At 50.3% G+C, this 26,583-nt stretch overlaps 1 protein-coding gene across 1 annotated transcript; it reads left to right on the forward strand.

Moving 5' to 3' along the window:
* Window positions 1-1,107: 1,107 nt before the first annotated feature.
* On the forward strand, window positions 1,108-19,345 carry GPR157 (G protein-coupled receptor 157). The gene is made up of 4 exons (XM_019746801.2): window positions 1,108-1,640; window positions 12,720-12,933; window positions 15,954-16,148; window positions 16,573-19,345. Exons 1-4 carry the CDS (start codon window positions 1,258-1,260, stop codon window positions 16,783-16,785), a joined length of 1,005 nt encoding a protein of 334 aa, XP_019602360.1. The 5' UTR covers window positions 1,108-1,257; the 3' UTR covers window positions 16,786-19,345.
* Window positions 19,346-26,583: the final 7,238 nt, after the last annotated feature.

Consider the following 26,583-nt stretch of genomic DNA (forward strand, 5'->3'; position numbering starts at 1 on the left):
GTGAACTGTCCAGAATAGGCAAATCCATAGACACAGAAGGTAGATTAATGGTTGCCAAAAGCTGGGGGGAGGGAAAAATGGGCAGTGAACTAACTGGGCTTCTTTTCCGGGTGATGAAAATGTGTAATTAGCTAATGATGATGGTTATACAAACTTGTGAATATACTAAAAACCACTGAATTGTATACTTAAAAGGGTCAATTTTATGGTATATAAATTACATCTCAATTTTAAAATGTGAAATTATGAAAAAAGGAAAAAAAACAATAAATTTGAATTCTTTTTAAAAAATTACACCTAATAGGCTTAATTTAAAAAATAGCGTGCTCATGGTAAGCATTGTAAACACTCCCTTTCCGAAGTAACCACCACCGCCCTGTGAACACGTCTGTACTGCTGCTTATGGAACGAGGATCACAAACGTAGAGTTGTTTTTGTCGCCAGTGGAAGGAATGCCTCCACCCCAGCCAACACATGCACACAAGCTGGATGAAAAGAAGGAAGGTAACATTAGCCCTAAAAATGCAAGTCCTTCGTTCCCCAGGACCAGCGGTCCTAGCCATCTGGCAAGAGTGGGGGCAGTCCTTGGGGGAGGGAAGGCTTCAGCGTCTGGTAGCCCGACGCGGACAGGACTTGGGGGCCACAGAGCTGGGGCATAGAAAGCAGGTGCAGGGCAGTGGTGTGAGGTCTTTTGCGGGTCGCGTGGGCGGGGCTCAGGGTCGAGGCGTGTGGCTCAGGAGCGGGGCCTAACAGCGGGACCTAACTGCGGGACCGAGAGATGCGAACTGGACGTCGGGGCCACAGGGGTGAGGCACGGAGGGCGCAGGGGCGTGGTGTGAGGTCATGCGCGGGGCGCGTGGGAGGGCCATGAGGCTCAGGGGCGGTGCCAGGAGCAGTGCGTAGAGGCGGGGTCCAGAACCGCGGACCGGACGCGGGGGCCACGGGAATGAAGCGTGGAGGGCGCAGGGGCGTGGAGGGCGCAGGGGCGTGGAGGGCGCAGGGGCGTGGTGTGAGGGCGCAGGGGCGTGGTGTGAGGGCGCAGGGGCGTGGTGTGAGGGCGTGGGTGGGGCGTGGAGCCGGGCCCAGGAGCAGGGGCGGGGTGCAGGGCTGAGTCTAGCAGTGAGTGTCTGGGACAGTCCGGGACGCGAGCGTCTGGCGCCTCGGAGCCCAGTTTGGCGGTAGCGGCCGCACTGGCGGCCCGGCGTCCGTCCTTGCGGCGCCCGTGCACTCCAGCCCCGGCTCCCTTCCTGCCCGGCCATGCCGCCGCCGGCGCCGCCCACCGACCTGGTGCCGTCGGAACGCGCCGTGGTGCTGCTGTCGTGCGTGCTCTCTGCGCTCGGGTCGGGCCTGCTGGTGGCCACGCACGCCCTGTGGCCCGACCTGCGCAGCCGAGCGCGGCGCCTTCTGCTCTTCCTGTCGCTGGCCGACTTTCTCTCGGCCGCCTCCTACTTCTACGGGGTTCTGCAGGACTTCGCGGGCCCCTCGTGGGACTGCGTGCTGCAGGGCGCTCTCTCAACCTTCGCCAACACCAGCTCCTTCTTCTGGACCGTGGCCATCGCTCTCTACCTGTACCTCAGCATCGTTCGCCCCGCGCGCGGACCCCGGGCCGGCCACCTGCTCTGGGCCTTCCACATTGTCAGGTGGGTGGCTGCGGCGCTGCTTTACCTCGAGCCCCAGGACCCCCCCACACCCACTGGGCCCTGCCTGCTGCTCCTGTGGCCCTCGCGCCCTTTTGGCGCCCACTTCTTGGTCCGACCCTTGGCTGGGCGCCCAGCGGGCAGTTGTCTGCTCACGCCCCAGAGGGACGATTTCAAGTTTGCCCACGAGGTGGACCTGCCGTGAGCATCACCGCAGAGGGCTCCCCTTTGTGCTCGCCCCACCTGGAGCCTGGGCGAGGGGACCCTTCAGCTCAGCCCTTGGAGGGTGGGCGGCCAGAACTCACCCTTAGAGCCCAGCCCTAGGAACTTAGAAGCACCTGGGGAGCTGATGAGGACAGTCTGGGCCCTTCGCCTCCTGCTTCACTGTGTTTTGGCCGTCACTGCTGCACAAGGGATGGGTGGGGGTGCGCCTGGTTCCCAGGCTGGGAGATGAGTTAGGTGGCTGTCCCCAGCTGGAGAGCCGGGCAGCTCCCAAGCCATGTCACTACCCACACCCCAGGCCACAGTAGGTGCATTCAGCCACTCCCAGTACCCATCCAACCAGCCCTCTGCCAAACGCAGTGCCTCAGCTGTACAATTTACAAGACTTTATTTTCTTTGCTCATTACTAGACCTGCAGCCCCTGTTTCTTATTATCTCTGTTCTAGATGATCTTGATTTTCTAGAGTTGAGCAACTCTCTGAGGTAGAGGTCAGAGGCAGAGGTTGGTCTGGAAGAGGGCCACCACCTGCCTGAAGTTTCTGAGAACAGGGAAGACCAAAGCCTTGCCCTGCCCGGGCGTTGAATCAAATAACCCTGATCTATAGAAGAAGGTCGGCCCCTTCCTAATGTAATTTCAAGAGTCAAACATCTGGTGCTGTCCTGTATTGAACCTGAGGCAGGAATCTTATAGGGCATGTTTCCTCTTCTGCCTCCCCAGATCAGAGCACCAAATACTGCCCTAATTATAGGGCCTCTCTGTTGAAGGCTTGAGTACTTTCCAAAGACTGAGGACAGTCAGCAGTTTGGTAGAGACAGGTCACCTGTGTGTCATAAGCCTGCAGGAGTCACTTGACTTCTTCATAGAGCTGCTGGATGGAGGCCATCTGGTCCCTGGGAATCTAAATGGCCTGCTTCTCAGCTGTTCAAGTCAAATTTGCAGCAAGCCATTCAAATAGTGCCCGGGGCAGTTCAGAGACCCGCAGAAAGTGGAGCTACCTTTCCTCCCCTTGCAGCATCCAACCTGACCTCTGTGTCCATTTTAGAGACCCAGCTGGTTGGGTGTGGGCAGCCTGTACACCAGAGTTCACGTGTACTTGCAAAGGATCCCAAGACTTTCTTTGCAAGAATCTCTTCTCTGTCCTCCCTCTATTAAAAAATATTGACTATAATATATTTTTTAAGCGATGAAGATAAATGTGGTACAGCTCCTATAGAACAGACAACTTTTATAAGAGACCTGAGTTGGGAGTTCTTTCTTCACTTCTGGGGGTGGGGGGTTTCTGTGGCGTTTAGGAAACGACTCCTAAGAAAGCCTGTGTGTCCCCTCCGGCCATAAAAAAGATGCGAATTGTTCATTTTGTCTGTTGAATGCGATCCACCTGCTTGTTAAAAGAAAGGCAAATACAGTGGTACCTCAGTTTTCTAACGTAATCCACGAGCTCTGAAACATTCGAAAACAGCCGACAGCTAGGCCTCAGGATCTTGCACTCAGGGGAAGCTGTGTGACATATTTGACTTGAGTCGTGTTCGAAAACCGAAGCATTGACTTCCGGTTTACGGCATTCACAAACCAAAATGTTCGTCAACAGAGATGTTCGAAAACCGAGGCAATACTGTACCTGTGTCCAAGCTAGAAAGGGGCTTTGACAATCTGTTCCCTTTCAGAAGTTAGCACTCACACGTTGCTAGACTAAGAGAATTGGTGAAACCTGTTTAACAGGTCCATTTATTGACCTAGATCCTCCCAGGCTGTATAGCTAATGGCCTCACTGAGGACTGCACCATCTTTCTTTGGAGAATCAGTTTATTGTTGCTGATGCACCTGTTGGTGTGAGACGTCTCATCTTCAGACATAGGTTAGCCGCTCTTCCACTTACTTACCATTTCACACAACTGAAAATCAGTCCACTTCTTCAAACCTTCCGGTCTTGGAAAGTATTTTAAAACATGACAACACAAGAGGTTGGTGTCTCTATTCTATAAAGAATTTCTATGAATTGATTTTAAAAAAATGACAAATATCCTGATATGTGGAAAAAGGCCCCATGCAGACAAAATAGTAAAAGCAGTTGGTATATACTGCGTTTCCCCGAAAATAAGACCTAGCTGACAATCAGCTCTACTGTGTCTTTTGGAACAAAAATTAATATAAGACCCGGTCTTATTTTACTATAAGACCAGGTATAATGTAATATAATATAATATAATACTAGGTCTTATATTAATTTTTGCTCCTAAAGACGCATTAGAGCTGATTGTCCGGCTACGTCTTATTTTCGGGGAAACGGTATATATGGGAAAATGTTTAGCCCCATTAATACTCTGTACAAGCTATAACATTGAGGACCATTTTCTCATTCAATTAAAAAAAAAGTATGAAGGCAGAATAAAAGCGTGATAAATGCTGGGGAAACTGGTGTTTTCCTACATTATCATTGGCGATGTAAATTGGAATAATCCATGTGGAAAGTATTTGGTTCATACCTCTTGATCCAGTAATCCTATTTGTAGGGACTTAAGTCTGAGGGGCTAATCCAGAATACATGCAAAGCTGTATGTGCAAAGGAGTTTGTGAGGCACTCTTATCATGGTGAGAGTTTGAAAGTAACCTCAGTGTCCACAAAATAGGGCAACAGTAAGTTCTAAACGACAGCCCCACTGGAAATGTTATGCAGCCATTAAATACTGGCTGTGAACTCCGTATGTCATTTTATTAAAAATGGTCTGATACAGTGTAAGTGACAAAAGCCATCTATAAAACTGATTGCAGCCATCTGTGTGGAGAGAATCCTGCCCACACAGGCTCCCAGAAAGCGTCTGCTTGGCCCTATCCTAATACCTGACCTGGTTGGTTCCCTTTGCAGAAAGACTTTGTTTTTTTCTCATTGGAGGAGGGCAGCTTAGACTTTATTCTCAGGGAAATTGTGTTTGATCATGAGCTGCCTCTGGCTCCTGAGCTCTTGCAGAATGCTGTCCCATTCTTTAGCATACTGTCACCAGGAAGGGAATGGCAGGACGATTACCCACCAGTCATAGCTGATGAGACCTGCCCCAGGCCACATAGTGGAGGCTCAGGGTTAGAACCCCAAGGTCTGTCCTCTTTTTGTGGTTCCATCTTGTGTCTTGGCCTTGACAATAATTTTTGAAATTGAAATATAATTCAACAATATTTTTAACGTTTCATATTTTCCCCATTATTAACATTTTTCCATGTTACCTTTATCCTCTCCAGTTCCTCTTCTCCAGAAACCTTTAAGAGTCAGTTGCAGACCTGATGTCCCTGAGTCCTTTATGTGTATTTCCAAAAGACAAGAACAGTCTCTTAAGGAACCACATAGACCCAGAGCAGGCGATGAACAGGGAGCAGTGCTGTAATCTGATTGTGGACTTCTCTGAGATTTGTCAGCCTTGTAATAATGCCCCCAGAGCCGAGGGAATCTTGGCTTATATGTTGACTTAGTCTTCAGTCTCTTTATCCTCCCTCAGCCTGGGACAGTTGTTCTAGCTTTCTTGGTGTTTCATGACGTTGACTTTTTTGGAAGAGTACAGGCCGTTGTTTTGTAGCCTGTCCCTCTGCTCGGGTGTCTGGCGCTCCCTCATGAGTGCATCCAAATTCTGCGCTGTTGGCAGGAATCTCACGGAAGCGTGTTCTTCTCTTTGCTTCCTCCCCAGTGACTTTGATTTGTTCCATTACTGGTGATGTTAAATTTGCTCGCTTGGCTGAGGTGTTGTCTGCCAGTTCTCCACTGCAGTTACGGTGTTTCCTTTTGTAATTAATACATATCTTGTTGAGATAAACAAGATATACTCTTCCTCCTCAAACTTTCCAAGGCTGTAGCATCTGTTGGGTCTGACAGTGTTCTGAAGTGAATTTCCTGGTAGTGCTTGCCTTGTAAGGTTGTGTGAGAATATTCAGTGTTCAGGGGGAAACCTGTGTTAAGAAGTCGCTTTCTACTGTATCTTAGCTGTTGAAGCAGCATGACACAGGCGCCCCACATTTAATGATCGTGTGGCTATGCCTCTGTGTCATCTGTTTATAGTACTCACCTAAGAAAGTGCTAGAAGCTCAGGCCTAGAGCTGCTGTGGGTGGGGTCAGTTCCCTTCCCATAAGATGAGCAGAGTTGGCCGGAAGCCGGGCCTGTACCCCTGCAGAAGGTGACCTGCCTTTCGAAAGCAGTTGTCAGCTCCCACCACACCCCCGAAGATCAGTGAACCATCCCCCTACCTGCACACCTCCCGTCCAGCTGCATGCCAGGCCTCAACCTGTGTGTCCTATGAGCCTGGGGGAAGATCTGTCTGGCTCTGTGTGTGTGAGTGGGCGGGGGGGCCCTCATCTCGCCATGTCAAAAGTAAGGGTCCCTGCCTAGCTGGCTCCCGCGAGCAGTCAGGATTTCTTCTGGCTCCACTGAGATGGGCGTGGGTGTGGGCATGATCTCTGGCAGGGGCGAGTCCTGTGCCCCCGCATACTCCCCCACCCTCTGGAGTTTGCTTGGGGGTTCCGGAAGAGGAGGGAGTCTATGGTACCCCAAGTTCACCATAGAACCCACTGCTCTGAGGAGTGGGAAATTCTAATGTGGAGAAAAGGGGAAACATGGCCCTGAAAGGGAAAGTCCTCTAAACTCTGATTGGAAAGTAGCTCACTGTTGTGGGGCCCAGTGACAGGGCCCCAAGCAGGCAGTGTCTGAACGAGGGATGGACACAGTGGCTGCATGAACAGCACCCCACCTCAGTCAGTGCTCCCCAAAACGACAGAGTTTGTTACCCCCCAAAAGTACAGAGGGCACTGCTGTGTAGTAGTTCTCCACACTGCGCTTGTGTGTTCATGGAAAGCCCGCTGCAGGGACGCTGCCCCTTGACCCTTTCGCCAGGGCAAGGTCAGGCTGGGAGCCAGGTGGGCAGGAAGCATCTCTGAGCACTGCAGGATGGCTCCTCGGTGCCCACCACAACCAGGGCTGTAGAAGGTGGTGCCAGGGGGTGTGTTTAAAAGTTCCTTGGCCACCCCTCCCCTCTTGTGCAGCAGAGCTGCAGCGTGACCTCGCGGTAGCCTGGCCAGTGGCCGATTCCCTGAACTTCTCCCACGTCCTACCCCTCAGCTCCACACTAATAAGTGTCCATTGTGCTGGAGAGAAACCTCCAGGCAGCAGTGGGCCTTGTGATTCCTCTCACAGGCCTGGCTCACTACAGCCGGGCTTCCCTCTGGGCCGCCCTGTCCTGTTCCCAAGAGCTTTCTCAATTGGCACGTTGTTGCCTGATCGTTTTATTTGCAAAGCATTTCTTTGAGTTATGTTAACATTCAAGGCTTTCCACGGCCACGCATCACACAGACTAGGCACTGCTATCTGGTCCACAGAAGTGGGGAGAAGACCCCATTGTTTCCTTCCCGGCTAACCCCCCTCTTCCCAAGATCTGTAGTAAGGGTGAGGGTTTGGGGAGAGGAAAACGTGTAGGAACCCACCGGTGGGGCAAACTATTGAGAAGACTTGAGTCTCTTGCAGACTGACCCTATCTGCGGTGGGGGGAGGGTATCCCCATTTGTGTGTGAAGTGGAAGCGTCACTCTGTCACTGCGAGTGCCTCCACCCTGACTCTGGGGGGAGAGGTTTTGGAAGATCCCAAGGGAAGCCCAGAGCACTGCTATTCTGGGGACAGGAGCCTGCTCGTGGTCGTCTGACAAATGCCAGGGACTTGGAGACAGCTCGCTCACCACCTGGCTAGTCTGGTGGCACTTCGAGTTGCTCTTTCCTGGAGGAGATTTGAAAACAGAAAAGAGGCCAGTTCTAAGAAGAGCTAAGCTGGCCCTACAGATCTGATGCTTTTGCTCAGCTTTCCCCTCCCCTAAGCTTGCTGAGGATTCCCCCCTACCCACCCCCTAGCTCTGTCAGTCCTGGCGTGTGGGGGTGGGGTGTCTCCCATCCCTTCCTTGACCTCTGGGGGTGGGGTTCCCAGGAGCTGGGATGTGATCCCTGCCCAAGCACGACTCTCTCCCGCATAGTTTGTAGAAAGCCTCTGTGTTAGAATCCTGGGCTCCCCTCACAAAGGGCACAGACAAGGCCATTTAGACAACAAAAATCCATCCCCTCACAGTTGTGGAGGCTGGAAGTCTGAGCTCAAGCTGCGATCTCGCTCCTTGGCTTGTAGGTGGCCGTCTACACCCTGTGTCTTCACATGGTGTCTCTCTGTGTCCTAATCTCCTCTTCTTATATGGACATCAGTCAGATTGGATTAGGGCCCACCCTAGTGACCTCATTTTACCTTAATCACCACTTTAAAGACCCTGTCTCCAACTACAGTCACCTCCTGAGGCACTGGGGGTTAGGACTTCAACAAATGAATTTGGGGGGAACACAACTCAGCTCATGACAGCCTCTGATGGAGGGGAGCTGACTCAGACACTGACCCCAGTTTCCAGGAGAACATGAGTGAGAGCTGGGGCCCGGGCACCTCTGGGAGAAGCTGCTCAGAATGTGGTCTTCAGGCTCCCTCCATGTAGATGAGCCCAGCCCTGCTTCCCCTAGGCTCAGAGTCACAGGTTTGCGGAGAAGAGGCCTTATCTCTCACCTGCCTTAACTGTGTCCCTTCCCCAGCCCCTTTCCTTACATCCCTGCACTTGGTCCTGGGGCTTTCATCAGTTTTAAGATTGAGCAGGACACCCTGCCCTTTCTTCTAGCTATCTAGCCCCTTCTCCCCCAGCAGGACCTGGGGGAGAGTCTTCAAACATTTGAGCATAGCTCAAGGCAGAATGCCTCCTTCCATGCCCAGCTCTGGTGCCAACTTCACAACCTTGGGCTTAGAACATAGGTCACAGGTGTCCGCACAGAGGCAGGACCGTTCGCTGGCCATTCTGAACAGCCCACATCTGGGCATCGGGCAACCTCTCTGACCACACGGGTTCTAAGTCAAAATCAACTAAAGCCCTTGGTCTTTTTCACATATGCTGTCATTAAGCCTTATCTTACCTGTTCTGGCTTTGTTTTTTTGTTGGTGACTACTTTTTGTAGAGGCATAAAAAACTGTTTGGTGGTGCACGTCAGCAATTGGAAGTATACACTGTCCGTATTGGAAGTGCCACCCCACCTGCAGCTCAGGGTGTCCCCCTCGTCAGAGAACAGCTGGGCTGATCTGAGGTTGCCCAAAATACTGGCTTTCTCCTCACTCTGTAGGTGGAGAACCTGGGGCATCTTCAGCTCCCTGTCCTTTGCATCCTCTTTCCAGTGGTGTCCTGCAGCTGGTTGGTGAGCCCCGATTGTTAAGTTTTAGGGCATTTTGTGAACTGATTGTGAAATACAACCATTATTAAAAATTAGGTTATGTAAACTTACAATTAAGTAAATTAAAAACAAACGCCATAAAAATACTCACAACTAATTACCTTCTAATTATTTTACTACATTTAACTCTGCCCTGTGCACCTGAGGTTATTTGCGTCCGTTGTCTCTGTGTGAAGGAAATCCTACCTGGTGGTGTGTGGCTGTGCGTCTGCTCCCAACTACATGTGCCGGTGGCTTGAACTGGGCCGTGGTGGGAATATGTACACCGTGGAAATCGGCAAACACTACAAATCAGGGCTTCATTTATTGTGTTGTTGCCTGTGGAGAGCAGAGGTCAGCAGACTTTTCCTATAGAGGACCAGATAGGATTTTCAGCTTCACAGGCCACGTGATCCCAGTGGCACCTGCTCGCCTCTGCCATTGCAGCTTGAAAGCAGCCACAGATAATATGTAAACAAGTGAATGTGGTGGTGTGGCAATAAAACTTTATTTAAAAAAACAGACCTTGGGCCCGAATTGGTCTGAGGGCCATAGTTTGCTGAACCCCTGATTTGGACTTAAGAAAGTGATGGAAACTATGTTAATAAGGAACGATTAAACTTAAAAGTGTTACTTGGAGCATTTGAGATCTTGCTTCCCGGCATATGTCATCAGTTTGGATCAATTAAAGTCAAACTTTAATTTAATATATATATATATAGCTTGTCTCTGAACTTAAGCAGAGGTGGCAGCCATGTTGGGACAGGCAGGAAGGGCGGTATTTCAGGGGGAGGTGACGAGTAGATGCAAGGTCACGGAGCAGGAAAAAAAAGAAATACTCTCCCAGGTTTGGAAGAGTATTATCTGAGCCCACAAAGAAGTTGCTTACGTCAGGGTCGAACTAGTGAAGTTGGGGCCTTCGTCTTGTCCTTGTGTCTTTCTTAGTTCGCTTTCCTCTCACTTGTTAAGGAAAATGAAATTGTCACCCAACTTCATGTCATGGAACTGCTTTCATTTGCTAACTGCAGGCCGAAGGCGCCTGCAGATTGCAGAGTTCTGTGAAAATCAACCGAAGCATTCTGCGAGATTCAAATGGCCGTGTGGAATTTACAATAGGAGTTTTGTGTATTATTCCCTATAAATTGTGCTGCATACCTTCGATTTCAGTAAAATGTGTATGTGCACGTGTAGGTATATATGTACACGTGGGCTCACAGCTGCATTTTTCTGGCGAGCCAGTTAAGCATCAGCAGCCCGCCATGGTCCGTATCCGTCCGCGGTGGGTCTGGTTGCGCCTGCTTGGCCGGCTTAGTAGTTGCTCCCACTCCATCCCCACGCGTGCTGATGTTACCTCTTCCTACCACCTCCCACTGAAACACCGCCCCAAACAGCTTCTGGCCCCCACATAGCTGCCACCTGTGCTTAAGTTCAAACAGTGACTCTGATTGATCAACCCACATTCTTAACCCTTTCAAAGCCCTCTGCCGCTTTGGTATTCTCTCTGGCTATTTCCCAACACAGACTCAGCTCTGGGCACGTCCCGGTAACACAGGGAACACAGCTTTTGTAGTTTTAGGAGAACACACCTGTGATCACAGAATGTGGCCTGTCGCTGGGTGGTCCCCAGGTCTCCTGTGAGGGCACAGCAAGGGGAAAGAGCAGAGTGCGGCCGTGAGCAGGGCCTGTCCCGCCATGCCTCTGCTCCTCCTTCCAGCCTGAATGGGCCCCCAGCTCCAGTCCAGCCTCCTTCACCATGACCGTCCCTACACACAGGGCTTTTCCCTTCCCAAAATTCCTTGGAGGAGCCCTGTATACCAAAGCATGATGAGAAACAGTACATATAATGTCAGGATTGTCCTTTGACCACTTTAAAAACCTTTTGCTTCTTTTTCAATAATGTTCTTGCAATGACATGTAAGGAGTGAATTGGGGAAAGCTGTCTCAGTCACTTAGTTCAAAGTTCGTTCTTCCATCCATCCGTCCGTCCGTCCGTCCGTCCGTCCAGCAGGCCCTTGTTTTGCCCCTACCCAATGAGACAGTAGTGACACAACACGGCCCTCGTCCTCATGGAGCTCACAGCTGTGACGTGCTGTCCTAAGATCTCAGGATGGTATGAGTTTTAAAGGGTTAACCCTTTATTACGACAAAACAGTTTGACAATGATATACATTCAGTTACCAGATAAATAACTACATAGAACAAGTATTTAAAATGGACAAGCTCCTAAGTGTAAGTTGGTACCTTTCTCATAATGCTTTAACTTTTGGGGGGTTTTGCCCCTTCTGGCCTTTGTGACTTCTAGGAGGACTTGTTAAGACTTCCTGCCTCCCCACTGTCGGGAGCGGACACTGAGGGCGCCGGTGACTCCCCGCAGTGACACTGTCCATCCCTGCAGAGGCCAGTGAGGGGAGCCAGGGGCGGGTTGTTCGGAGAGTGTCCTGTAGTGCCTAGTCCTGGGGTTCCCAGGCAGGGGAGTTGACTTTGTCCGTTTCATCGCCATCCCCACCCTGCGTCCTCCACAGCCCTGTGGCATTTGGAGAACTTGATGGAAACACAGCACTTCTAGCCCCATTTTGGCAACAGACGTGCAATTGTGGTCTCATCATCGTTCTCCAACTTTCGGAACGAGCTGATATTCCTCACACAGAGTCTTACAACATAACCGATTTCTGAACTGTATTTACTGATGACCTGTCCTGTTTGCATACTGCTTGTCCTCCAGGTGGTTGACCCAGGACCAGGCCGTGTGGCCTGTTCCTGGGAGCAGAGAGTGTGCAGGCCTCATGCGTTCCTGCTGCCGGCACCACAGGCAGTCGGCAGCCCTGACAGCCTGTCCTGTGCATTGGACTTACGCTAATTATTTTCACAGCCACCTGCTCTGATACTCTGCTGTACCCTGCCTGGTTATCATCCCCACTTTGCAGAGAAAAACACTGAGGCCAAATGGGGGCACATCTGAGACTTGGACACAGCCTGTTGGGTCCCAGTTTGAGCTCTTAGCCACCCTGCTGTGCCACCCGGTAGCTTCTGTGTGTCCCCCTGACTGATTTAAAATGTTTGGCAAGGAGACTGGTGTAGGACCAGTGGGCAGGCCTTAGGGACTGGAACCCATCCCTCCGTGTTGCCATGGGGGTAGTAATTAAGCTCTAGAACAGTGAGCCCTGCACTTCCCTGAGAAGGGGCCCCTGCCCTGGGCTTTATGCTTTAGGGGGCCCCCTTTGACCCTTGCTAGGGTACTCCCCCTTCCCATACAGCAAGCAGGCTGCAGGACCTAGGAGCTGTCCACCCGAAACCGACAGTCCCCGTTCTAGATCCTTCTGCAGGTACACGGGACCCTGGAACTCCCTGCCCAGACAACCCCAAGCCACAAGTCTGTGCACCCCTAGACCGAGACTGGCTAGGGAGGCTGGCTGGCTGGTACTGGGCTGGGCTTGGCAGGCCTTGGGCGAAGTGGGCCTGGATTGGGGGTTTGAGGGTTCCTGCCCCTCTTTTCTCCAGAGACACTTTAGAGAGCGTGGTTCTTGTCTGAAGAACATCTCAGTCCTTTCGTCCTTGCTGGCAGTGCTGGGGGCCCGGGCCTGACCTCCGTGCCCGTTTGCTCCTCATTCCTCAGCTGGGGGGTCCCGCTGGCCATTACCGTGGCAGCTGTCAGTCTGAAGAAGATTGGCTATGACGCCTCGGATGTGTCTGTGGGCTGGTGCTGGATCGACCTGGAGGCGGAGGACCGCGTGCTGTGGATGCTGCTGACGGGGAAGCTGTGGGAGCTGCTGGCCTACGTCACGCTGCCCGTGCTCTACCTCCTCATCAGGAAGCACATCAACAGGGCGGTAGGTGACCCCACTGGTCCTCGCAGGCCCCCCGCCCAGAGCTGTGTGGCCACTGCCCAGTGTGGGCTTGCCCCTGGGTCCTGGCATTGGGGTCGGCCACCTCGGGGGACAGAACTAGTGACAGACCAGAGTGACAGAGGGTTTGCTGACTACACAGCCGTCAGGAGTGGGTCCTGTGACTCCTCATTTGTGGATGAGGAAACGGGGCGGGGGGCATACAGAGGTTAAGGGGCTCCCCAAACTCGCCCAGCAACTGAGGAGGGAGCGCCCAGCCTGTGTGCTGGGCCACAGCCCTCTACTGCCCCCTCCTGGAGAGACCTCCGAGGTGGCGCAACCTTGAGGGGCAGTTGGATGAAAGGTGGACAGTGATAGAGTAAGAACGGAAGTGGCAGGGGAGGCCCTGGAATCTCATCCGTGATACAAATGACTCAGCTCATTCTCCTTGATGATTAGAATTAGGTCATAAATGGTAGACTTTTCAGGCGCTCAAGGATTCATCAATCAACAGCTGGCCCAGCTGGCCAGGAGTCTAGGACACTTCTGACAACTTGGGCCGTCCCGAAATTCTAGGAAAGAATGGTTTTTCTCTGACGGTCTGGCCAAGTTGTTCCTTGTTGTTCCTTGTTCTTAACTACTAGTTCTGCAAATGTAGAGTATGGGCTTCCTCCTAAACACGAGCAAACTGCTACCAAAAAAAAAAAAAGAAAACAAAGCCCCGAGTTAACCCATCCGGTGATCTGTCAGCCATTCATTCAGTACATTTTTACCGAGCATCTACTCTGCACAAAAGCTCTGTGGGGCAGTGGGAGTTTATAATGAGAACTCAGACATGGGTCCTGCCCTACTCTAGGGAGGCAGAAGTGTAAGTCATTATGATAAGAGAAAACGTGACGACTGGCTGGAACAGTAAGATGGCTTCCCCCGAAACTCTGAATACAGACTTCCAAGCTCATTCTGCAGGGTTGCCGGTGCGGTGCCCTGAGTTTTCAAGGCCGCAATTGTAGCAGAGTGTGTCCCCATCTTTCAGGGCTGAGTGTTGGCTCAGCAGCCATTTCCGAGTTTGTAGGGTGCTCCTCGCAGGCCTGTGACACCTGATCCCCACCTGGTCCTCCCATGTGAGTCATGACTTCTGGTTCTCTTTTTAGTCAGAAACTGAGCCGGTTATCACCCCGCCCTGCCTGCCTTCTGGCTCAGCCCGAGAGGGGCTGGCAGGGCCCACCAGTTGCTCTGAAATCCTCTTTGTCTTCTTGGGGCCTTTTAGTTGGTGTCCTGCCTGGGCTGGGGGTGCCTTTCTTACCCCCTCCCCATTTCCACTGCCCTGGGAAAGTTCCGGACTCCCTGATGAAGGCGCTCAGGGCTCCACCAGGCTCTGGAGCTGCCTTCTTGTGCCTTCTGTCTCCCTTTAGCCAGCGGGAAGCCTGGGGCCACGAGCTGACCCCTGTGTGTGAGAATGGGCCCACAACTCTGCAAGTTTCTAGAAAAAGGGAAGAATCGTGGGTGGGGAGGTGAGGCTGTACAAGTTGTTCCCTGCCTCTAGCTAAGAAGGAGAGCTAAAAATAAAGGAGCTGGAACAAGCTTTGCTCTGGAGAGGAGCAGACAGTGGCCCTGGCTGGTGCCCAGCTGCACCCCAACCCTGGTGGCTCAGTTCTGGAAGGGGCTTCTCCTCTGGGGAGGAGGCAGGTGCTCTGAGCAGGTGAGTTGCAGCAGCTCAGGTGTCCAGAGATGCCAAGGTGTTTGGCTTCTTCCCTCACGTGGGCCTTCCATGTCCTCCACTCAGGACCAGGCTCTGAAACGCATTTTTGTTTTGAGCAGTTTTGCCAATCTGGAAGTGGAGCCTCCCCCTTCTTCACTGAAGGGCATTCCCAGAGGTGGAGAAGCAAAGCGGGTGCCTACTCACCTCTTCTTTCTGCCCCAGGTTTGGGCGGAGCCCCTCCTGTGAGTCCCTCCTAGGCGGCAGGATCTAGGGGGCTGGCATCCTGGAGGGGGAGGGTGATCATAAGCAATCAGCCTGGTAAGCAAGGGAGAATGATGTCTCGGAAGGAGGATGACAAGAGCTGTGAAAGACAGACACGAGTAAAGAGCTGGCTATGGGGATGGGAGTACAGGGGAAACGCCTTTGCAGTTCAGTAGGGTTGTCAGGATGGGCCTTATCCAGAAGGCGACTTTGGAACAAAGACTGCAAGAGGGTAAGGGAGTGAGCCATGAAGACGGATGGGGAAGAACATTCCGGATGGAGGGAACAGCTGGTGCAAAGGCCCTGGGGTGGGATGGGCCTGCTATATTTGGGGAATAATAAGGAGGCCTATGTGGCTGGAAGCAGTAGGGGTGAGGTCTGGGGGGGGAACAGTAGGGGTGAGATTTGAGGTAGCCCAGGGTTGGGGACATTATAAGGAATATATGAAACGGAGCCACCAAGAGTTTTGAGTGGAAGACCGACTTGCTAGGACTTAGGTTTTTGAGGGATCATGATGCTTCTGTGCTGAGGGGGGAGAGGGTTACGTAGTAAGGGTGATGGAGGTGGACCAGTTAAGAGGCAGTGCAGCTGTCGAGAGAAGCTGTGATGGTGCTTCGGCCATGCCGGTGGCAGTGGCAGAGGACAGAACATCCAGATTCTGGGTCTCTTGAAGGTAGAGCCCACAAGCCTTGCCTATGGATGGGATACGGGCTGTAACAAAAAGAGAGGAATCAAAGACAACTCCCAAATTTTGGTCTGGGCGACTGGAAAGATGGCGTTCCCATTAGCTGAGATGGGGAAGCACTCAGGAGGCTTGGCGGTCAAGATAAGGCATCCGTTTTCAGCCATGTTTGAGACACCCCCGTGGAGGTGTGGCGCAGGCAGTGGACCAGGGGACGGGAGTTCAGCAGGTCTGGGCTGGAGATGGGAACCATCGGGTGGAAGGCACTGCACGCCTCACTGCTTCCTCCTCCAGCGAGTCCGAGCCCCTGGGAAGAGGGCAGCCCGTGGGCAGGTGGCGGGCAGCCCATCCCACTCACGTCTGCTCCCGGCTGTCCCCGCATAGCACGAGGCGCTCTCTGAGTACCGGCCCATCCTCTCCGAGGCGCACCGGCTTCAGCAGCACAGCTCCATGGCTGATAAGAAGCTGGTCCTCATCCCGCTCATCTTCATTTGCCTCCGGGTCTGGAGTACCGTGCGATTCGTCCTGACTCTCTGTGGCTCCCCGGCGGTGCGGACCCCAGTGCTGGTCGTTCTGCATGTGCGTAGCTCTGCCCTCCCAGACCCTTGCTGTTCCTGGCGCAGGGTCAGTTCTCTCCCCCCAGCAGAGTGGCACGTCCCACTGCATCAGCCAGCCCGGGGCTGGCAGGGGGCTCAGCTCCACTGTGCCTGCCTTCTGCCCAAGACAGGGAGCCTGTGAGAGAGGGCGGAAGGTCAGTGTGGCTGACCGGGGACGTTGAGGTGCTGTACAGCGGCCCAGGAGTAGCCCCAGGGGAGTTGACTGGGCTGTAAGTTCAGACCTGCCCAGAGCTCTGCCAGAGGCCCACATGGCAAGTCATCGCAGGCTAGCCCCAAGGGGTGGAGGACAAGGTTCAGGGGTCCGCAGCACTCCCCAGCCTCCTTGCCTGTGTGCTTAAGACCCACTGCAGCCCTGGTAATCATGCTTCTTCTCTCCTCCCTGACAGGGTATCGGGAACACATTTCAGGGAGGTGCCAACTGCATCATGTTCGTCTTCTGCACCCGAGTCGTCCGAACCCGGCTCTTCTCTGTCTGCTGCTGCTGCTCTTCCCAGCCTCCTGCCGAGAGCTCCGCCGGCCCTCTCAAGGCTCCTGCGCCCTCTAAGGCAGGAGACTCTCAGGGACCCAGATGGACCCCCGAGGAACTTCCCAGCACCTGAGCTCTTCCCTTCCTAGTCCTGTGTGTGGGTGCTGCCTACCTGGGCCTGGGAGTGGGAGGGGACGTCTGCTGCACCGGTGCCTTCTGCTATTGAAGCTCTTGACTCTGGTGAGGGAACAGCTACAAACATAGCTCCTTCTACGTCTTAGACACGCAGACAGCACGTCGCCACTCACATGGCATCCTGCTGCCCTCGGGGTGTCTGTCTGCATGAGGGTTGGCAATGAGATTCAGGGAAACCAGTGGCAGGTGACCACTGCCAGGTCGCCTTGTGATCCAGTGGTCATCAGCCTCGTGACCACACTGCAGTTTACAGTTTGAGGGACCCACATCTATGGGAAAGCATGAGGAAGTAGGTGTGTATACCGCATACGCATCCTAAACAAAATATCAGGGGTGTTTCAGAGAGGTGTCCCCCACCTGGGTATCATGGAACAGATTCCCGGTTTGTCAGGGCGCTGAGATTCCCCAGAAAGCCTGGCTTTTTCTTGGAGAGCTTTGCTGGTCAACAAAAGAGTCAGTTACACCAACCAGGTTGAAGCTGCCCTCGAGGTTTCCTGGTGACTGTCATGAGCACAGCCCAACACAACTGCTCAGGCCAGCCGGTCTCCTTAGGACCTTCCCAGTGCTCTGTGGGTTGCCTTGGTGTAGACTGAGTTTCAAGCACAGGCCAGACTCCAGATTCCTGCCTCCACCAGTCACTTCAAATCCAGGTCCCCTCCTGCAGTGCAAGGGCTGGAACAAGGACAAGAAGAGGCCACTGCAGGGGCTTCCTACAGACCCCCGCCAGCGCATGTGTGTTTTGTGAAGACTGAAATGGGCATGAGTTGGGGAGGGGTCTGGCTTGTTCACTTCCTGGTTTAGTTTTTATAGGAAAGGTGACCAGAGAGTTTGTGATTGGTCCAAGTACTGATCCCTCCCTGAAGGTGAAGGTTTGGTTTGGGGAAGGGACCTGTGTCACAGGGTGATTATTTACATTTAAAAGAAAAAGGATTTAAAATAAGCGCTTGTATCTCTATATTCTATAGCTATTCCACCAACATTTTCCTCTTGTTTCAGAAAACAGTTTCTCTGTGAAGTCACAGAAGCCGCTGGCTAAGAATCAGAGTTGTAAATGTCACTGCGGGAGTCCTGGGGAGACAGCTTTACCTAATAGGTGTCCCTCCCTTGGGTTCCATGAGAACTCTGCAAAACTGAAGTGATTTTGTGAACCCGTAAAATGGTTCTGGATTAAAACCAAAGCCACACCGTACTGTGGATTCCTGTTTTACTCTTAAAAGCAAAATCTGTAACAGGAAGAGAATCTGAAAGGAATAGTCATCTATAGAATTAGGTCCAAAATGCTCATTTTTGGTTTCCTTTAAAAAAGTTTTCTTTATGAAAATAAGCAAGAGGTGGACATCCCCATAGGATTCAGGGAAAGCTCTGAGCTGCCCTACAGAAAGCTACTTGTCAGCCTGGCAGCCTCCTTACAGAACTCGCCTATGTAAGGGGAATTTGGGGTTCCCCTAAAGATGTTACAGCAGATCATGGGTGCATAGCTGGTCAAGACCCTTATGTTAGCTTCTAGAATGGAGCAGAAATTCAGGAAGCTGCTTGCTACAGAAAAGAAAACTAATCACAGGTGAGGTTGAGTATGGGCCCCAGAGGGAAGATGCTAAAATAAGTCTTGCTCAGAAGGGGGCCCAAGAATCCTTGGCTCAGACGGCCCCCTGGGTATGGCCTCTACAGGACAGGACACACCCGAGTTTCCCCAGTCAGGAAAGGCCGGCAGAGGGAGTCAGAGGCTCAGGAGAGCGTCTCTGGGTGCCTCGGGTTCCCTCAAGTTCACATTCCACTCTGATGCCGCTGCTGTGCTGTCTGAATGCTTTTGTAAAACCCTCCCAACAGTTATACCCTGGTGTTTACCTCTCAGCTTCCTCTGCTGCCCGCCCAGTCTCTGCAGCCAGATGACTGTTACTGTGAGTGGTGGAGACCAAGTGGGCAGGGGAGGGGCTCGTCCCATGGCTGGGGCCTGAGGCCAGTAGGCAACCTTGAAATCAGCAACATCACCTCTTTCTGAGATCAGTCCAGCTGGGTGGGTGGAGTTCAGAACTGAAGGGTGTGTGGGAATGAGGTCACAGCCTCAAAGCCCAAGAAGGGCTCTTGCTTCTGATCAGAGCAAGGTCAGTGTCGTTAATGTTTACCCACCTGCATCCCTCAGGTACAGATGTGAAGCCTCAGCCTGACAGGTGCTAGGGTCTCATTTCTGTGTGTCCTCAGCTCAGAGCGCTCTCGGAACCTTGGTCCTTTAATCAGGTTCACCAGGTACTTTTTGCCTCTTTGTGCTTCTGAGATGTTTTTATTTGTTTGTTAATAAAGGTTTTTATTTGACCAGGGCTGAGATGCAAACAGAGTTCCTCATATGTCCACGACAAGGAGATATTTTTACAAACTTCCTGTCCAGGCGTGATAACATAACGTGAGGTTTTTCACACGTGCAAAATTGTAACGAAAACCCTGACCGTGTAGGTTGAGGCCAAAGCCGTGCTATTTTAAATGAAATAAAATAATTATTTTTCTTTTGCGTGTTTGGTAAATTGATTGCCCGTGATGTGAGGAGGTGTGCTCGGGGGTCTCTCTGTGGGCAGACGCCGTCAAGTAGGTGGCCGGCCCATACACTGGCATAGCTTCTCCTGAGTTACCTGATAGGATCACAGATGTGTGTGTGTGGGCGGGGGGGGGGGGGGTTAGAATACAGATTCCCAGGCCTGTACCATATGAGGATCAACAGGTCCAAGTTCCAGGGACCCACGGCTTGGGGCTAAACTCGCATGAGTGTGACACTCTGGTACTGCGCCACTGACTCTGTCGTCTTTCCGGCATCATTTTATCACAACACGCCGTGACCCACTGCAGTGGCAGCTACAGGCTTTTGGGTGGTCAGGGACAGCTGGGACGAGGGCGCGTCTCTGAGGGGAGCAGCCTTCCACAATGAGCCACTGGAGCCGGCTGCCTGGCTTTGTGCGTGCCTGCACAGCTCATGCAGCCCCGCCTTGAAGTCGCTCTTTTCTTTTCTTTTTAACTACTGCATCTTGGGAACTTTGCTCTTCTAAAGTTTATTTGTTCCACTTTCTGGATTTTGTGAAGTTAAAAATACATTATCAAGAGATGAGGACAACCACAGACTAGGAGAAAATACTTGCAAGACACATCAGTGTATCTACATGAGGTGATAGATGTTGATTAAACCTATTACAGTCATGTCACAATATATGCAAATCAAACCATCATGCTGTACATCATAAACTTACACAGTGATAGATGTCAAGTATTTCTCAATAAAATGGAAAGAGACACAGCTAATCAAGGACTATTATCCAGAATATCCAATGAACTCTTAACACTCAGCAATAAGAAAACAACTTGATTGAGAAATGGGCCAAAGACCTTAACAGATGCCTCACCAAAGAAAATACACAGACGGTAAATAAGCATACGACAGGGTGCTCCCATCATGTGTCATTGGGGAAATACAAAGTAAAGCAAGGAGGTAGCACTGCACGACTGTTAGAACAGCCAAAATCTGGACACTGACATCAGTAAACGCTGGTGAGGACGTGGAGCAGCAGGAATCTCGTTGCTGGGGGGGATGCACGTGGTGCGGCCATGTTGGAAGACAGCTTGACAGCTTCTTTCAAAACTAAATACACTCCTGTATGCATGTGATCCAGCCATCACGCTCCTTGGTATTTACCCAATGGAGTTGAAAACTTATGTCCACACAAAAAATCTGCACACAGATGTTCATAGCAATTTTGTTCATAATTGTCAAAACTTGGAAGCAACAAAGATGTCCTCAGTAGGTAATGGATAAATAAACTGGTCCATCCAGACAATGGACTATTATTTAGTATGAAAAGAAATGAGCTACCAACCCATGAACAGATGTGGAGGAACCTTAAATACATATTATTAACTGAAATCAATCTAAAAGGCTGCTCACTATATGATTCCAACTATGTGACATTCTGGAAAAGGCAAAACTATGGAGACAGTGAAAAGATCAGTAATTGCCAGGGGCTGGAGGGGAGGGAAGGATGAATAGACAGAGCATGGGATTTTCAGGGCAATGAAACCTCTCTGTGTGATAATACAATGATGGATGGAATGTCCAGCACCAAGAGTGAACCCTAGTGTAAACTATGGACTTTGGGTGATAATGGTGTGACAACAGAAAAACCCTGAGATGTTCTAAATTAAATTATAGCAGCCAGAGAGTGAGAGAAAGAGACAAAAGTAGTTAACCAGGTAATATCCGTGGGCCGACTAACACAAGACTGCTCACATTCCTGAATATATGAGGGAGCTTTAAGTCAATTTCCAGGCATCTATCAGTGACCACCAGACTCCACAGCATCCCACACATACATTAACTTTCAGGACTGTTGCCTGCAACCAATCAAAAGTAGTAAATATTTCTTCCTTACAGACTGTGTGCCTATCCTAGAATTGCCCCAGCTTCACCTTTTCCCACCGCCCCTTCCCAGTAGCCAAGGTAAATTCTTTCAGAACAACTTACATCTTTCTTCCCCAAAACATAATGTATAAAAGAGCCCATCAACTCCAGGATGGAAGACATGTTTATTGTTTTCCCTACATGCTGCTGGTGGTTTAGATTGCATGCCCCAGGACCTGGTCCTTTTCTTGCTAGCATATGGGTCAGTAGTACTAAACCCTTTCTTTTAGAAAAGCTTTCAGCCATGAAAGTTTTTGTTTAATAGATGTATCAATGTAGGTTCATCCTAGGTAACAAGTATCCCATTCTTGTGGGGGATGGTGATAAAGGGGGAGGCCGCCTGGGGGAAGTAGCCAGAGGTATATGGGAAAACTCTGTACCTTCCCCTCGATTTTGCTGTAAACTTAAAACTGACCTAATTGTAATTTCAACCTCTCCCAGAAACATAATCAGTGTGGAAGTTTCTAGTCAAGCACCAGTAAGGTAACCTGTCACGTGGGCCCTCTCCATACCCCATGAAAAGAACAGGCAATCTGTATGATAAAAACCCTCCTGTCCAAAATAATCCTTTCTTTTCTTTTATCAATAGCTCCCTTGACCCACCCTACTTCCTATGAAAACCTTCCATTTTGTACCTCTCGTAGCTCCCTTCCAGTCCCTGGATGAGACGCTGCCCAATCCATGAATTGCTTAAGATAGCCAATTAGACTGTCATGCTTACTTACTCTGTTGAATTTTGGGGTATTCCCCCCCAGATTAAAGAGTTTTGGGTGTAAAATGTCACTTGATGCTTTCTAGTAAAGAGCTGTTGAGTGTGTGGATCTCAAGAAGATTCATTTGATGTCTTCATCAGGCCATATATGGCAGACAAGCCGTGGTCCGAGGAAAGAGATGAGGAGAAACAGGTGAGCCAACAACCCTGTTTGTGAATGACGAGGCTCTGGAGAAAATGGGTCAACCCTGGTTTTACCATTTATATCATTCTGGGTAAATAACTGACCTCTCAGCCTCGGTTTCATCTAAAATGGGGATAATGAAATTGCTATGAAACCGGATACCCCAGTGGCCAAGATCTGTTGGCCTTTCTCGTGTTATCTAAGTGACACTGGAGATTCAACTCCCTGCCCCACCCCACAGAGCTAGCTCCACCCTTCTGTTTCCAGTGCCAGGGCCCCAGGCAGTCCATAGTGGCCCTGGGAAGATGGAGGAATCTTAATTCTTGTCAGACCCTCCCTTCCTCTAATCCTTTCTGCAGCTTTTCTTCTCCCTGGCAGACAGCGAATCCCTGGATTTACCTGGGCTCATTGCATCAGGGAGAGCTTTTCAAATACCAACAGAGAAAACCTCCCTGCAGCCAGCATTTGTCCCCTGCCTGCCTGTCACCCCACCACCCCGGAGGAAAAGCAGATAGTGAGAGGTGAGAGTCTGAGGTCGGGTGCTGAGTGCTGCACTCGGATGAGCAGTGAGGAAAGGCCTGGGGACGTGTTCCAGGCCAGGCAGTGAGTCTGCCCTGGCTGGGGACAGATCTGGGTGTGCAGTGGGGAGTCCCTGATGCCACATTCAGGAAAAGCAAAGAGCAATGCCTCTCAGACTTTCAGGAGAGCCGGAACCATCTGGGCTTCTGGTTCTGTTTGAGCAGGTCTGGGGTGGAGCCCACGAGTCTGCATTTCTAACAAGCTCCCAGGTGCTGTGGCTGCTGCCGATCCACAGACTAGTGAGGTCTGGAAGAACTCTGCTTCCAGGGACTTCACGAGTGTGGGCTGATGCGCCTGGGGTTTGTCTTCAAGGGGAACTGGAGTGGCTCGGCAGCCCCTGTAGAGTTGCCGGCTTCATAACATGTTTCTCAAAACCCCATATTGGAATCATAAGGTGAGTTCCCTAGTTCTGGGGCATCATGTAGTGCTAGATTCCATGCGGTGCTGTAGATATTCAGCAACGCCCGGACTGGAGGGGCGGGGCATTGATTTACAGCCTTTGCTGATACCTGTGATGCTCCCACCCAGGCTGATTTCAAACGATTGTAGGGAAAAGTGTGCTTTGGTGGAAAACCATACATGGCTTCCAGCACACTTCCTGATTCTACACGGCTCTGCCCTTGTATTGCCTTTGAACTTCCAATTCTGTAAATTATAAATAACTGATGCTAATGCACAATATTTGTCTGTAGACATGCAAGTGAATTCTGTGTGGGGAGGTTCAGTTGACGTCCCTCCTGCTCAGGAAACCAGGTTAGATGCATTTGCAAACTCACGTCGACCTCCCTGACCTACAAATGGGTCTGCTCTTCGGATTCTCTTTTGAATCAGTTATAACATCTGCCTGGGTCCCTCAGTAAGGAGTGAAATAACATCTTTAACACGTGCTTATTTTTTTGTTTGTACAAGAGTCATTATTTTCACCTGTTTTAGAAGATTATCCTTTCACACTATTAACGTGAGGTCACAAAACAGGGATTCGGAAAGAGATGTGTAGTAGCCTACTATTATAGAGTATTTCAGCATTTATTCCTTTTTTTTTATTAAGGTGAAATTAACATAGCATAAAATGAACGTTTTTAAAGCATACAATCCAGTGGCATTTAGTACATTCACGATGTTGTGCTACCACCACCTCTATCTAGTTCCAAAACATTTTCATCACCCCTAAAGGAAAACCCATACCCATTAAGCAGTTACGTCCCAGCCCTGGCAACCACCAGCCTACTTTCTGTCTCTCTCGATGGATTTATCTATTCTGGATTTCTCATATAAATAGAATCATACAATGGGACCTTTTTGTGCCTAGCTCCTTTCACTTAGTATAATGTTTTTGAGGCTTGTGCATCATATATCAGTACTTCATTCCTTTTTATAGCCGCAGAATCCATTACATGTACAAGTATATATCACAAGTTGTTTATCCATTCATCCATTGATGGACATTTGGTCTGTTTCCACCTTCTGGCTATTGTGAATAGCGCAGCTATGTACATGCATATATACATATATGCTTAAGTACCTGTTTTAATTCTTTGGTATACGTATCTAGGAGTAGACTTGCTGGGTCATATGGTAATTCTGTGTTTAACTTCCCGAGGAACCAAGCCGTTTTCCACAGCAGCTGTACCATTTACATTGTGCCCACCAGCAAGGCACAAGCGTTCCAATCTCTCCACATCCTTGCCGAGAACATGGATGAACCTCGAGGACATTCTGCTCAGTGAAATAAGCCAGTCACAAAAAGACAAATACTGTACAATTCCACTTAGATGAGGTGCCTAGACTAATTCATAGAAACAAAAAGTGGAATGGAGGTTGCCAGAGTGGGGGAGGGAGAAATGGGGAGTTGTTGCTTAATGGATACAGAGCCTTAGTTTTGCAAGATGAGAAAGTTCGGGAGATTGGTTGCACAACAATGTGAATATACTTAACACTACTGAACTGTACACTTAAAACGGTAAATTTTGTTAATGTGTTTCTTGCTACAGGTAAAAAAAAAAAAGAGTTGTCTACCTAGAGTAATGTGTAATCAACAGAATCCACTTGGGTCCCTGAGGAGCCCTGCCACCCTTTGGCCTTCACACTCTCTCCTTAATTCCCGAAGGACACACCTTTTGTGCAGATGCATTCTGATAGGTGAGGTCAAATTCTGTTCTTTGTAAGCAAACATAGGAACCTTGTAATGTTTCTGAAGTTTACTCACCAGGTGTGTCAGAGCGTGATTGGCAGCCTCCCTGCCTTGGGGGCATCTGATAGGATCTTGGTCTGGATTCCAGGTTGGCAGAGCAGACCGGGCCTATGGAGCAAGAAAGTTAACTTGGATCGGGCACTTTTCCCCCCTCTTCCTTCTACTCACATTGCATATAGTTGGGTTCTGATGGTGATGGCAGGCTGGATGAGGTGTGGTTAGCCCCATTGGGCACTGGGCTTGGGCAGTCCTGTCAACCTGCTGGACCCCGTCCCCTCCCCACACCAGGAGGACTATAGTTGGAACCAACCAGAACCTGTTCATTACTCACTCATTATCTACACCTGGAATGGGAATGACCCAGCGCTCTCTTTCCTCCGTTCCTCCAATCCAGCAATCCACAGACACACCCTACCGTGGTAGCAGACTCACTTTGTGCCCTCTGCTCTAATGTGATACATATGTTCTTGAAGTACTCTACAGTCTACCATGTGACACTTAAAAATAACAGGGCTTAAGGGAAAATAGGGTTAGGGCTAACCACTCAGATCCCATGCAACTTTTTAATCAGAATGCAAACAAAAACAGATGCAATCTAATGAAAACAGCAGCCTGGGTAAATCTCCACTGACATTTGCTCCTAATGGCTCAAGGATTCATGCTTTCTCCTTTAAGACATGGGTCTTTAGGCTGTTCACTTCCAGTGGTGAGCCATTTTGTAAAAAATTTAAAATCTGATGTAGGCCGTAGTCAGTGAAAACACATGTATATGATAATGTCCTCACAGCTTCTTCCAGGGATAGCATCCCTTCTGGTTTTCTGTCCTGACTTTCAGGCAAATGTTTAATAGTTATGTCAATGAGAATTAGGTTCAGCTGCAAATGACAGAAAACAAAAGGGAGAAGTTGTTCTTTAATGCTAAGTCCAGGTGTGTGGCCAGGTGCTGGAATAGCACTCTATGGGTAAGGGACTCAAGCTCCTTCCATCTGGTTGCTTTGTCCCACGTGGCTTCAACCTCATGGTCCAAGCTGGATGGAGAAAGGGACAAAGAAGAGAGCAAGGTTCCTGGAAGCCACCACATGGCACCTTTGTATATGTTGCATTAGACAGAACTGTTGTTTGTCCATGCCAGCCACAAGGGCAATGGGGAAACAGCCTTAATTTTGGGCAACCATAGTTCCTGCCCAAATTCTATTACTAGTGAAGAGGGACTGAGCAAATGGATTTGGGGTTGGGCTGGAGGAGCCACAGCAGTCTACAACAGAGGCCCAGGTCAAAACTTTGAAATTCCAGAACATTCCTAGCAGAGGTGAGACAAGCAGTCACCTGAAGTTCTGGTGTCATTGTTTGGTCTCAGAATAGCCCAGGGATTTGCCAGCCTGTTTTGTGGTGCTAATTCAACATTTTATGACCTGGTTAAATTTTCCTGTGTAAACATTTATCTTTAATTCTGAAAAGCTTCATTTTCAAAAAGATCACTTATTTTTTATTTTATTCCAACAGTAATATAGAAATGCTCTTATTTCCCCTCCCCTCATCCTGTTAATCACCAAGTTTCATCAATTCTACATCCTAAGTATCTCTCAAATGTATTCTCTAATCTGTTCCACCATACTGATCCAAATGACCACCTTC

Source organism: Rhinolophus sinicus, linkage group LG06, assembly GCF_036562045.2.
Source record: "Rhinolophus sinicus isolate RSC01 linkage group LG06, ASM3656204v1, whole genome shotgun sequence".
Lineage (NCBI taxonomy): Eukaryota > Metazoa > Chordata > Mammalia > Chiroptera > Rhinolophidae > Rhinolophus > Rhinolophus sinicus.